General features: G+C 39.0%; 1 protein-coding gene across 1 annotated transcript in view; it reads left to right on the top strand.

Moving 5' to 3' along the window:
* The window catches only part of FucT6 (alpha-(1,6)-fucosyltransferase 8), a 100,303-nt gene that overhangs the window by 82,303 nt on the left and 4,191 nt on the right, over window positions 1-13,809 (top strand). Inside the window, exons 2-7 of the mRNA XM_071681490.1 lie at window positions 102-320; window positions 866-1,014; window positions 1,166-1,349; window positions 1,587-1,602; window positions 4,736-4,940; window positions 9,489-9,726. Coding sequence (XP_071537591.1) covers window positions 112-320; window positions 866-1,014; window positions 1,166-1,349; window positions 1,587-1,602; window positions 4,736-4,940; window positions 9,489-9,726 — 1,001 coding nt within the window. The 5' untranslated portion in view covers window positions 102-111. The remainder of the gene's footprint in view (window positions 1-101; window positions 321-865; window positions 1,015-1,165; window positions 1,350-1,586; window positions 1,603-4,735; window positions 4,941-9,488; window positions 9,727-13,809) is intronic.

Genomic DNA, 13,809 nt, shown 5'->3' with positions numbered 1-13,809 from the left:
TAGTAAGTACTGGTGTCTTCATTAGGGCAGTTGCCTCATAGTTGACATCATTGTCTTCTCATAATTTTATGATATCACTGGTTTGTTCTTTATCATTTCAGGTTTGACAAGATGCGGTGGGTGGGCGGGTGGGCATGGCGTGTGGGTGGAGCTGTGGGTGTGATCTGGCTAGTGGGTGTGGCACTGTTAGCTCCCCCTGGACCCTCAGCCAACACCAGTGACCCAAAGCTTTCACAGCGCCTCCAGCGGGCAGTGCTTGAGCTTGATGTTCTAAAGAAGCAGAACGATGACATCAGACAAGTTCTCCAGGACTTCACCAAGTAAGTTTCATTCACATGATAAAATTGTGGTTTTTATTTCCTCCGAACATTTTACAAAGTCCTCATTTTAAAGTGTAAGATTTATAAGTTTCATCTCTTTATTTACTAACCACCCCACATAAGTGTAGGAAATAAAGTTATTGAAATTGCTTCTGAAATCCCTCAGTTTTGTTAAAATTTCTGTGAATCCTCAACAGATCTTCACTTTAGTTGTATGTTACTGTGAAGACTTGACTGATTCCTGGACTACATGTCTAAGTACTCTGAACTCTTCACAGATCTTTAACATTAATTGTAAGTTACTTTGAACTGTAGGAGTAAGTTACTCTGAACACATCACTGATTTTTTTAGTTTAATTGTAAGTCACTTTGAACATCTCACAAAAAAACAGTTGCAAAGCTCCCAGGTGGCATCAAAATTGATAGTCACCTATAAAATCATAGTTCCTGCATGTCTCATCACTTGGGGGGGAAAAATTACCATAATAACAGATCTAGGTAAGATTTGTTATTCTGCCAAATTGTAATATGTCAGTACATTTTAGACAGGTAAAATCTCTGAACAGTAATGAAGGGGGAGGAGCACAACAGCTATCAAATAGCAACACGGCCATAGTGGCTGATCTGCAAAGGAAACTAGAACATGCACAACGTATGCTACAACAGGCTGATGTTACTGCTGATCATAAGACAGGTAATTACTTTATAATGTGAATGTAATGAAGTCTTCATTTGCTCTGTTTTGCTTTGATTTGAATAAATAAATAATCTACATAGTTTACTGGTTGTTAGATAGGTATTTTACATTCAATTTAGTATTTTGAATAATATGTAATCCCTTTCAGGATCATCAGACTTCACACCCTCACTTGAGTTTGAGCAAACTCGACGACTTGTCAAAAAGGGAGTTCAAGAAACTTGGTGGTATGTGTCTGACCAGCTGCATCAACTTCGCAAAAAAGTAGAGGCTTTCACTGATTTCACCACACACATAGACCAGATTTTGGAAGAAGGTGCAGATCATACCAGGTAAGAAAACAAGAATGAGAAAAAATTTGTGGGAAGAGCAAATTATATTGTGTCAAACACAAACTAATCACCGCAGTGTGGGTACTTAGTGTTACAGTGGTTTATAGGCTAGTTATGTTTGAATAACTTTAAAGATTGAAATACTCTTACAAAATAGCATTAGCAGAATTTAAGAAAGGATCTTTCTCCTACTCAAGAGACATTCAGACTCATTCATATATGACTTTCCATTGATAGAAGCTGTGCTAAACATGTATATTATAAACAGTGTCAGAAGTAAATTCAAAGGAAAACTCAATTGTTGATGAGAATATGAATTGGTTGAATTATGGAATATGAAGAATGATTATTATAGTGAGAGGACTTGTAGAACATGTGCTTCAGCAGGTATGAGTGTTGTAGGCACATACTTCAAACTCAAAGACCATGACCGTGATGCATTCACAGCCACTCAGGGTTGAGCACATAGGTTCGAATCCTGGTTGCAGCAGTCAGTCCCGCACTAGCAAAGTAGCGCCTAGAAACAAATGAAGAATGGCCCATCCACTCATGTACACATATATACATAAATGCCCATACATGCACATATACATACATATACATATATATATCAACATACATGCATATACATACTTATACATATGCATACACAGACATATACATATATACACATGTGCATATTCATACTTGTTTGCCTTCATCAATTCCTGGCATCACCTCACCCCAGAGGAAACAGCAGTGCTGCCTCCCGCTTCTGCGAGGTAGCACCAGGACACGAGAAAAGGCCATTTCTGCTCACACTCGGTCTCTAGCTGTCATATGTAATGCATCAAAACCACAGCTCCCTCTCCATATCCATGCCCCACAGACCTTTCCATGGTTATCCCCAGATGTTTCACATGCCCTGGTTCAGTCCATTGACAGCAGGTCGACCTCAGTATACCGCATCGTTCCAATTCACTGTATTCCATGCACACCTTTCATCTTCCTGCATGTTCAAGCCCTGCTTGCTCAAAATCTTTTACACTCCATCCTTCTACCTCTAATTTGGTCTCTTGCTTCCCCTTGTTCCCTTCACCTCTAACACATATATCCTTTTTTCAATCTTTCCTCACTCATTCTCTCCATATGTCCAAACCATTTCAACACACACACTTCTGCTCTCTCAACCACGCTCTTTTTATTTCCACACATCTCTCTTACCCTTACGTTACTTACTCGATCAAACCACCTCACACCACACATTGTCCTCAAACATCTCATTTCCAGCACATCCATCCTCCTGCGCACAACTCTATCCATAGCCCACGCCTCGCAACCATACAACATTGTTGGAACTACTATTCCTTCAAACATACCCATTTTTGCTTTCCGGGATAATGTTCTCGACTTCCACACATTTTTCAAGGCTCCCAAAATTTTCGCCCCCTCCCCCACCCTATGATCCACTTCCGCTTCCATGGTTCCATCCGCTGACAGATCCACTCCCAGATATCTAAAACACTTCACTTCCTCCAGCCTCTCACCATTCAAACTCACCTCCCAATTGACTTGACCCTCAACCCTACTGTACCTAATAACCTTGCTCTTATTCACATTTACTCTTAACTTTCTTCTTCCACACACTTTACCAAACTCCGTCACCAGCTTCTGCAGTTTCTCACATGAATCCGCCACCAGCGCTGTATCATCAGCGAACAACAACTGACTCACTTCCCAAGCTCTCTCATCCCCAACAGACTTCATACTTGCCCCTCTTTCCAAAACTCTTGCATTTACCTCCCTAACAACCCCATCCATAAACAAATTAAACAACCATGGAGACATCACACACCCCTGCCGCAAACCTACATTCACTGAGAACCAATCACTTTCCTCTCTTCCTACACGTACACATGCCTTACATCCTCGATAAAAACTTTTCACTGCTTCTAACAACTTGCCTCCCACACCATATATTCTTAATACCTTCCCCAGAGCATCTCTATCAACTCTATCATATGCCTTCTCCAGATCCATAAATGCTACATACAAATCCATTTGCTTTTCTAAGTATTTCTCACATACATTCTTCAAAGCAAACACCTGATCCACACATCCTCTACCACTTCTGAAACCACACTGCTCTTCCCCAATCTGATGCTCTGTACATGCCTTCACCCTCTCAATCAATACCCTCCCATATAATTTACCAGGAATACTCAACAAACTTATACCTCTGTAATTTGAGCACTCACTCTTATCCCCTTTGCCTTTGTACAATGGCACTATGCAAGCATTCCGCCAATCCTCAGGCACCTCACCATGAGTCATACATACATTAAATAACCTTACCAACCAGTCAACAATACAGTCACCCCCTTTTTTAATAAATTCCACTGCAATACCATCCAAACCTGCTGCCTTGCCGGCTTTCATCTTCCGCAAAGCTTTTACTACCTCTTCTCTGTTTACCAAATCATTTTCCCTAACCCTCTCACTTTGCACACCACCTCGACCCAAACACCCTATATCTGCCACTCTGTCATCAGACACATTCAACAAACCTTCAAAATACTCATTCCATCTCCTTCTCACATCACCACTACTTGTTATCACCTCCCCATTTACGCCCTTTACTGAAGTTCCCATTTGCTCCCTTGTCTTACGCACCCTATTTACCTCCTTCCAGAACATCTTTTTATTCTCCCTAAAATTTACTGATAGTCTCTCACCCCAACTCTCATTTGCCCTTTTTTTCACCTCTTGCACCTTTCTCTTGACCTCCTGTCTCTTTCTTTTATACTTCTCCCACTCAATTGCATTTTTTCCCTGCAAAAATCGTCCAAATGCCTCTCTCTTCTCTTTCACTAATACTCTTACTTCTTCATCCCACCACTCACTACCCTTTCTAAACAGCCCACCTCCCACTCTTCTCATGCCACAAGCATCTTTTGTGCAATCCATCACTGATTCCCTAAATACATCCCATTCCTCCCCCACTCCCCTTACTTCCATTGTTCTCACCTTTTTCCATTCTGTACACAGTCTCTCCTGATACTTCTTCACACAGGTCTCCTTCCCAAGCTCACTTACTCTCACCACCTTCTTCACCCCAACATTCACTCTTCTTTTCTGAAAACCCATACTAATCTTCACCTTAGCCTCCACAAGATAATGATCAGACATCCCTCCAGTTGCACCTCTCAGCACATTAACATCCAAAAGTCTCTCTTTCGCACGCCTGTCCATTAACACGTAATCCAATAACGCTCTCTGGCCATCTCTCCTACTTACATAAGTATACTTATGTATATCTCGCTTTTTAAACCAGGTATTCCCAATCATCAGTCCTTTTTCAGCACATAAATCTACAAGCTCTTCACCATTTCCATTTACAGTAATATATATTTACTGTATTTCAGGGATGTGGTTATGGTTGTCAGATTCACCATGTTGTTTATTGTTTTATTGTGGCTTATGGCACGAAGCGAACTCTTATTCTTAAGTCACGAGGATGGCGCTACAACAAAGCAGGATGGGAAGATGTGTTCAAACCACTAAGTGACACCTGTACGGATCCCTCAGGACACACTAACTCCCACTGGCCAGGTAAAGTAGGCCATTCTTATTTCAAGGCTTACATTATTGACTGTATGTCAGTAAAGCTTTTTCTAAGTTTGGACATAATGCTTATAAGAAAATGAATTGATATGAGTAGACCGTTATAGTAAAAGAAAAGGTAAAAACAAAGGGTAACTAACATTTTAGTGTGGATGGATCCTTGTGTAGATAGCACAGTGTTAAAAAGGTAAACAAAAAAGATTGTAAACACTCAGCCTTACTCTGAATACAGAATTTGTTGATCTAGAAGTACTTTAGAATAAGTAGGTATGATAAAAAGGGCATGTGAAGCGTCTGGGGTAAACCATGGAAAGTTTTGTGGGGCCTGGATGTACACATAACAGCTAGAGACTGAGTGAACAAATGTGGCCTTTGTTGTCTTTTCCTAGCGCTACCTTGTGTGCACATGGGGGGGAGGGGATGCTGTTTCATGTGTGGCGGGGCGACGTCGGGAATGGATGAAGGCAGCAAATATGAATATGTACATATTTATATATGTATATGTCTGTGTATGTATATGTATGTATACATTGAAATGTATAGGTTTGTATATGTGCGTGTGTGGGCGTTTATATAGATGCATGTGTATTTGGGTTGGTTGGGTCATTCTTTCGTCTGTTTTCTTGCACTACCTTGCTAATGTGGGAGACAGCGACTAAGTATGATGAAAGAAATAAATGGTCAGGGAGATTGGTTTGGTAAACAGAGAAGAGGTAGTGAAAGCTTTGCGTAAGATGAAAGCCGGCAAGGTGGCAGGTTTGGATGGTATTGCAGTGGAATTGATTAAAAAAGGGGGTGACTGTGTTGTTGACTGGTTGGTAAGGATATTCATTGTATGTGTGGCTCATGGTGAAGTACCTGAGGATTAGCAGAATCCATGCATAGTGCCATTGTACAAAGGCAAAGGGTATGAAGGTGAGTGCTCAAATTACAGAGGTATAAGTTTGTTGAGTATTTCTAGGAAATTATATGGGAGGGTATTGATTGAGAGGGTGAAGGCATGTACAGAGCATCAGATTGGGGAAGAGCAGTTTGGTTTCAGAAGTGGTAGAGGATGTGTGGATCAGGTGTCTGCTTTGAAGAATGTATGTGAGAAATACTTAGAAAAACAAATGGATTTGTAAGTAGCATTCATGGATCTGGAGAAGGCATATGACAGAGTTGATAGAGATGCTCTTTGGAAGGTATTAAGAGTATATGGTGTGGGAGGCAAGTTGCTAGAAGCAGTGAAAAGTTTTTAGCGAGGATGTAAGGCATGTGTACGAGTAGGAAGAGAGGAAAGTGAATGTCGGTTTGTGGCAGGGGTGCATGATGTCTCCATGGTTGTTTAATTTGTTTATGGAGGGGGTTGTTAGGGAGGTGAATGCAAGAGTTTTGGAGAGAGGGGCAAGTATGCAGTCTGTTGTGGATGAAAGGGCTTGGGAAGTGAGTCTGTTATTGTTCACTGACAATACAGCGCTGGTGGCTGATTCGGGTGAGAAACTGCAGAAGCTGGTGACTGAATTTGGCAAAGTGTGTGAAAGAAGAAAGCTGAGAGTAAAAGTGAATAAGAGCAAGGTTATTAGGTACAGTAGGGTTGAGGGACAAGTCAGTTGGGAGGTAATTTTGAATGGAGAAAAACGGGAGAAAGTGAAGTGTTTTAGATATCAAGGAGTGGATTTAATAGCAGATGGAACCTTGGAAGTGGAAGTGAGTCACAGGGTGGGGGAGGAGGCTGAAGGTTCTGGGAGCATTGAAGAATGTGTGGAAGGCGAGGACATTATCTCGAAAAGCAAAAATGGGTATGTTTCAAGGATTAGTGGTTCCAGCAATGTCATATGGTTGTGGAGTGTGGTCTATAGACAGGGTTGTGCAGAGGAGGGTGGATGTGCTGGAAATGAGATGTTTGAGGACAATGTGTGGTGTGAGGTGGTTTGATCGAGTAAGTAATGAAAGGGTAAGAGAGATGTGTGGTAATAAAAAGTGTGGTTGAGAGAGCAGAAGAGGGTATATTGAAATGGTTTGGTCACATGGAGAGAATGAGTGAGGAAAGATTGACAAAGAGGATATATGTGTCAGAGGTGGGGGGAATGACTTCCATGGAACCTTCCTTTCTCCCCTTTCTTTTCACCAACATTCACAGCCGTGTCACAAATTTTTCATTTGTGAAAATCAGTTGGCAACCATAACTCCTTAGTTCTTACATCTATCAGAGTTCCAGCCATCTGTTAGTTATTTCACTGAATCCATTATTTGATGATTATAATCATTATCACCATTTTCAAGTTAGGGGTTGAGTATGTGTGTGTATTTGAATAAAGACTTATTGGGCACTTTATGAACAAAAAGTTTTCCACATTAATGCTGTCTTGACTTCAAATTTGTTTCTCATCTCTGTTTCCTTTGTTTCTTGTGTAGGTCTCCAAATTTTGTAAACTTTTGATGATATTCTTTATAATTATCACAACCAAATTACTAACCAAGTCTGTTTTGGTTTTTCAGCACAATTCCATCTCTGTTTGTATCTTTTGAGCACATTTCATTGACATTCTAATTGTATCGCTGTATGTGAAGAATGCTTAATGGATGTTACTGCTGTGTTTATGTAGGTTCACACTTCTTTCTCTGAAATTACCTCTTTTTTCACCTACTATGCCTCTACTTTTGTTAAGAATGCTGGAGGACCAACAACCAGGCACAGCAAGAACTTATATTCTTCGATATCTGACTCTTGTTTGGTTTTCTTCTTCAAAATAGTCACAGATCTACAAATCATGAAATGAAATGCTCTTCTATAAGAAGGAAGTGGACTAATCTGTTCTCACCATGACAGATCTTGCTTGTTTTTAGACAAGAATATCAGTCAACTTGAAATTTTTGCCTCCCTTTTTGCATCCTGAGGCATGCACATACATATCTAGGATATATGTAGGTATGGGGCCTGGGGCCAATTATAAACTCGCCAAGCTAATGAAAAGCTCTTAACAGGAGTACATGGCGTATCATAGAACCAGGCCTTTATAAGTTATCTAGATGTTAAGAAATATTGCTAATGTTTGTCAGATTTACAGAAAATGAATAAAGCTGTTGAACAGAAGTAAGTTTATTATGAGACTGGCAGTCATTTTTGTATAAAAGTAAATCTATAATATTTGATGACATGAAACACCTGATAACAAGTCAAGAGAGTTGTGTTTGATGAAACGTATCATTATGTTTTTGCTGTGTCTGTTTATATCTGATGCCTGTTCCAACTGGAACTAGGGGTGGCCATGGCAATAAAATCTCTGTAACTGGTGGACTCCAATGCTACTTCTTAGCCTTGAGTGCCTCACCCTTAACAGGCCACTGGCAGAGGGCAACTTTAGTGGAGTGTTTACAGAGGCTGCAACCTAATGTTCCTACTGACTACTACTACCTAATGCTCCTGCCTACTACTCCCTAATATTTCTCTCTAATGCTTATGCCTAAATGTTCCTACCTACTACTGCTCCTACCATTTTCCCAAAAGGCAGGGCTAGCGCATAGTGCTCATCGCAGGAAAATCTTGAGTTATGAAGAATGAGCTGTGTGAGTTAAGTGTTGTCAAGTAGTCTATCACTAAAGAACTTAAGTACTGCTTCTTATAGCCTTTAGTGCCTTACCCTTAACAGGCCACTGGCAGAGGGTAAGGTCTAGCACTGTGTTTGCAGAGGCTCCTATCTAATGTTCCTAGTTACTGCTTCTATCTAATGCTCCTAGCTACTGCTTCTACCTAATAATTTTGCAGATCAAGAAAATTGTATCATTGGAAACCTATGTTGATGTTTCAGGAGGATGGTGAAAATATCACAGTTGCTTCACTGGTCATTAAAGTAAATCAAGGAAACAGTGAAATGGAAAAAAATGTACATTTATGTTTCCTTTTAAGTGACTTGAAAGGTTCAAATAATTGTAAAAAAGTATGAGTCATCATTGAGTACAACCCCCCCCCATCTGCCTTTAGATACACCCCTGTCCTGATGACATTACTATGAAGTAATGCTTATACATCTGAAGGTCTGAAGGCTATTCTTCTATCTTCCCTGCTAACATTGTTCAGTCAAAAGCAGTTCACATCAACTTCCTCTCTCATTTCTCAAGAATGAATCTTTACCAGTGTTGTTCTTTGGCTTATGATCTTTTGAGTTAACTGCATGTGTACCTCCTGTGTAAGAGCATGACATAATAAATACTGAATTAACATTGTATGGGTAGAGATGTGTCAACACCAGTATACTCTTCTGAGATCTATAATGGTTGTTAGATTAATAAAAGTAGCACATTCATACGTCATCAGGTTAAGATTTATTTTATGAAAAATAGATTTATAATTACTAAGGTGAAAAGTACATTATGGATTCACTTTTCACTATAAGGAATATGTTGTCTGGTCAAATCATGCTCAGAATTGGTTTGTCATTTCATGGCTACCAAACCATGATATCCAGATAAGTTTATGCCCTCCATAGTGAGAATTATTATATGAACAAAAACACATTTTTCTTGCTTATTATCTACTTATCACTCTTTCCATAGGCTCAAATGAAACTCAGGTGATTGATCTTCCAATCATCGATACTTTATCACAGCGTCCACCATATTTACCCCTTGCCATCCCTCGAGACATCTCCGAGCGTCTTATAAGACTACATGGAGACCCAGGTGCCTGGTGGGTAGGACAGTTCTTGAAATATATGCTCAAGTTTCAACCAAAAACACAGGAGATGCTTGATAGTATGGGAGAAACCTTGGGATTCCAGAAGCCGCTAGTTGGGTAGGTGTAAAAAACGAGTTCTGTATTGTTGAAATAGATATGTATTTTTGTAAGTTGAAAACTCAGTTGACTTCTGTCACCAATTGTAAAACTGTTTTAGAAAAAAATATTCTCCATCCTTATGACATTTATTACTTTCACAAGCATCTCTCTTCCAGTCATGTCCACTTTTGTGTTGCCTGCATAGCATGGCTGACTCTGTAGGATTCCTTTGTCCATCCATCCATCATCCAGAGTAGCACTTTAATCTGCAACTTTGCTATAATATTAAAAGTGTAAATTTCCCAGCGCTTAAAAAATCAAGCAGATAAAACCCATATCTTTAGATTTTGCCTGACAAGCCTGTTATAGAATGGTTTAACATGGAATTAACCTGGCTCATATCTGGTTTAATATTTTTCAAACAGTATCTACCATGCTTACTTCACTCCCAATCCACACAATCCAAATATACCATGGAACAACCTTCTAATTATTTTGAAAAAAAAAGTTCTAAGCTATCCAAAGGTTAATCACAATACAAGAAACTCCATTGCCAACGATTTTGTGCAAGCAAATATCACAGATTATTCCAGAAAAATTAAATCAGGAAATAAACATATAAATATGGGATCTGACGTCACATTAAATTTGGTGTGAATTATTCTCTTTTATTTTTTACCAAGTACCTTAGGAAAATCTAGTGCTCATGCAACTTCAGAAGGTTGTTTCATTTTGAGTTGTGATTGATTGCATAATGTATATCCCTCCAGAGATGTACTGTTAAGAAAACAAGAAAAGAATGGCATTCTGTCTTCAGAAATTACTTTTCACTACTAACCCCAGGTTGCTTTTTCAGTACAGTCTTCACATGTGTTGTCTATGCATTCATGGAGGATTTTTTTTTTTTTCCTTTTTTTGTCTTAAGGTTTGAGATATTTTTTGGTTGTGAAGGTATCTCTTATTTTAGTTTAAACTCCTTCATGAAGAATATTCCACATGTGAGGATTTATTTTTTTCTGTTAAGGTTGGAGGATTTTTTTTTTTTTCAGGTATATCCTATTTAATCAAAACTCCTTCATGCAAAATATTCCCCATGTGAGAAACTTACAAAATCAGCTATTTAGATTACCATTATGTAGGAACCAGAGATCAGATATAGGGCTTGTTCATGAAAAGACTGTTTCTCTTTCCCTTGCTATCTCTTTTTTTCGTGCCTCCTCCCTCCCTACCCCAAAGCCCTCTTCCTTTCATCTCTCAAGATATGGAAAGACAAAAAGTAAAAGGTAATGGACATGGTAAAGACTAGGCACAGTTTTCTTGCTTACTATATCCTTAAAATGGAAGACAGTTTATTTTTTACCATTAATATATGCCAGGGACCCAGAACTTGTTATTAACAGACAAATCTGGATTATTGTAAGATCGACCAACATACACACCCTCGCCATGAGATGTTTGCATAGCTCACTATCATCCAAAAACTTAGACATAAACCAGAGTCAGAGTAAATGTGTTGGCCATAACAGAAATAGTCATTAATGGCCACATGGATAGTAGATACAGGATACCAAAGTATGATTTCTGTAAAACTTGATGGAAATGTATGTGCTGGAATACCACGTATATTAGATCATATTTCGTGTGCACTGCATTATTAATCCCATATATACAACACAAGTTGATCATACAGACAAGGAATGAAGAAACTTGCCACAAATACCTTACATTTACCTTAATGTCTTCCACCTCTGAAGCTCCATCTGCAATCATTTCATTTATAGGACCTGGTAAACCGAGATGTTTAATGCTGGAGGTCTGAATTTGTTTATGTTGTGGAATCCAGTTAGCTAGATAGCCCTTCATTTGCTTTTTAAATAAATCCAGGGGTCTTTCTTTGGTTCCCCTTATATTTGCTGTTACTCGTTTGTACATAAATAGGCCTCTGATATTTGTACTCTGTTCTGTATTTCTTACATTATGTCTTGCTCTTCAAGAATTTAATATCAACTTTGCTACCCCAGTCCATCATCCTAAAAAGGATCTTCTTTGAACGCAAGTTGGGGACTAGGTCCTCTAGCTGTGTATTATATTTCTTACATCTACAATCAAGTAAGCAGTAATGGAGATTTTAACCATTCCTGTAATTAAGGTGAACTGGTGCAAATTTTAAAGGATTTCTGGATGTGCACAAGCTCATTAGTATCTCTGACCACATTGCGGTCATCTGCCCAAGGAAGAACATGTCTTGAAGTGGCACTAACAGACTTGCTTCTTTCATCTCATAAGCTCTAAATTCCCATATCCAGCATACCATCTATGCAGGCAAAATCATTTGTCTTCACTCACAGATCTTTTACTGATCTAGTTTGTGATAAATTTTGTTTCTATCATGTAGTCAGTATGTGACATGATTTCTTCATTACTTCTCTACTGAAGGAGTTGAAATTTTTCCTGGTTGATCCTCATTTTCATGTTAATTTTAGAGGCCCCCTGAATGATTTAGATGTTATCTGTATGCTGGTTTTCAGTTCTGAAAAGATGATATGTGGTTGTATTTTGTGATGTCATTGTCAGATAAGGAACAGTAGGGGAACAAACATATCACTTGATGGGATAGAGCCTTTAACAGTGGAGGCGATGAATTTCATTTGGAAAATTTTAGATCCATTCTACCATTTGTCAAACGATACTAGCATTCTTGTTTCCTCAAGAACATGTCGGATCAAAGCATAATTGTCAGGTAGTTGTGAAAGACACAATTGTCCATGTCTAAAAGTTTGAAGTTTCTGGTTGTATAGGCTTTTAAAAGGTGTTCCTGTACTGTGCTCACTTTTGGTTACAGCCTCTATGTTGCAATTATATATTATTTATTATACATAATCACTGTTTCCTGCGTCAGCAAGGTAGCACCAGGAAACAGACGAAGAATGGCCCATCCACTCATAAACACATATATATACATAAACGCTCTAGGAAAAGACAACACAGGCCACATTTGTTCACACTCAGTCTCTAGCTGTCATGTGTAATGCACTGAAACCACAGCTTCTTATCCACATCCAGGCCCACAGACCTTTCCATGGTTTACACTAGACACTTCAGATAACATTATAAAAGCTGTTTATATTTGTTCATCTTTCCTTCATGCTTTTTCTAAGCCTTTATGATATCTAGTAAACTTGTGAGTTTTTGTAATAGTTTAGACCTCTCTGCTGAAGAGCTGTGTCAGAAGATTTAATTAAACTCAATTGGATAATGCAAGTCTCAAAATTATTTCCACAGTGCTGACTACTTCTGTCTGTATTGTTTTCATGATGTTTTATGGACAAGGCAGAAAACATAGGGATGTTTTCACCAGCTTTCTCAAAGAGGTGGAATATAATTATTTTTTCATTGGAAGAGTACAGCGGCATAGTTAACTGACTTACTACCTAGGGAACTTTATGTGTCTCGGTAGGTTGTAGACGGTATGCCTGGGTGTTAGTAGTAATAGTAATGCAATGAACCAGCGCCACAGTGGCTATCAGGTTTCCACTCCCTGGCCTTGATTGTTGCCTTTTCTTCTCTTCTTCATGCACACATGGGTACGTAGAACTGAGTCCACAAACATGAACTTTCTTTTCATCTCTGTAATAATAATAATAGCAACAGACAACTCACCCTGATTATTATAGCTCAGAATGAAAATCACTCAAGGAAAGGAAAATAATGGTTTGGAAATGTCCATGGGGCAAAGTGTGGGGTTAATGCGAGGACAGGGTTACCTAATGACTTTAGCCTATTCAGTTAGAGCTAGTGATGACTAATGAGAACTTGAACTCATTTTGTCTATATTTTTTCATACATATTTGCCATTTTCCACGTTAGCGAGGTAGCGCCAAGAACAGAGGACTGAACCTTAGGGAGATTATCCTCACTTGGCCCCCTTCTTTGTTCCTTCTTTTGGAAAATAAAAAAAATGGTGAGGGGAGGATTTCCAGCCCCCCGCTCCCTCCCCTTTTAGTCACTTTCTACAACACGCAGGAAAACATGGGAAGTATTCTTTCTTTCCTGTCCTCAGGGATATTTATGTCTATATAAATGTCTGAAATTCATGTTCCT

This window comes from Panulirus ornatus, chromosome 33, assembly GCF_036320965.1.
Source record: "Panulirus ornatus isolate Po-2019 chromosome 33, ASM3632096v1, whole genome shotgun sequence".
Classification (NCBI taxonomy): Eukaryota; Metazoa; Arthropoda; class Malacostraca; order Decapoda; family Palinuridae; genus Panulirus; species Panulirus ornatus.
Note: the sequence above shows the minus strand (reverse complement) of the source record. Positions and strands in the feature narration are given on the sequence as shown.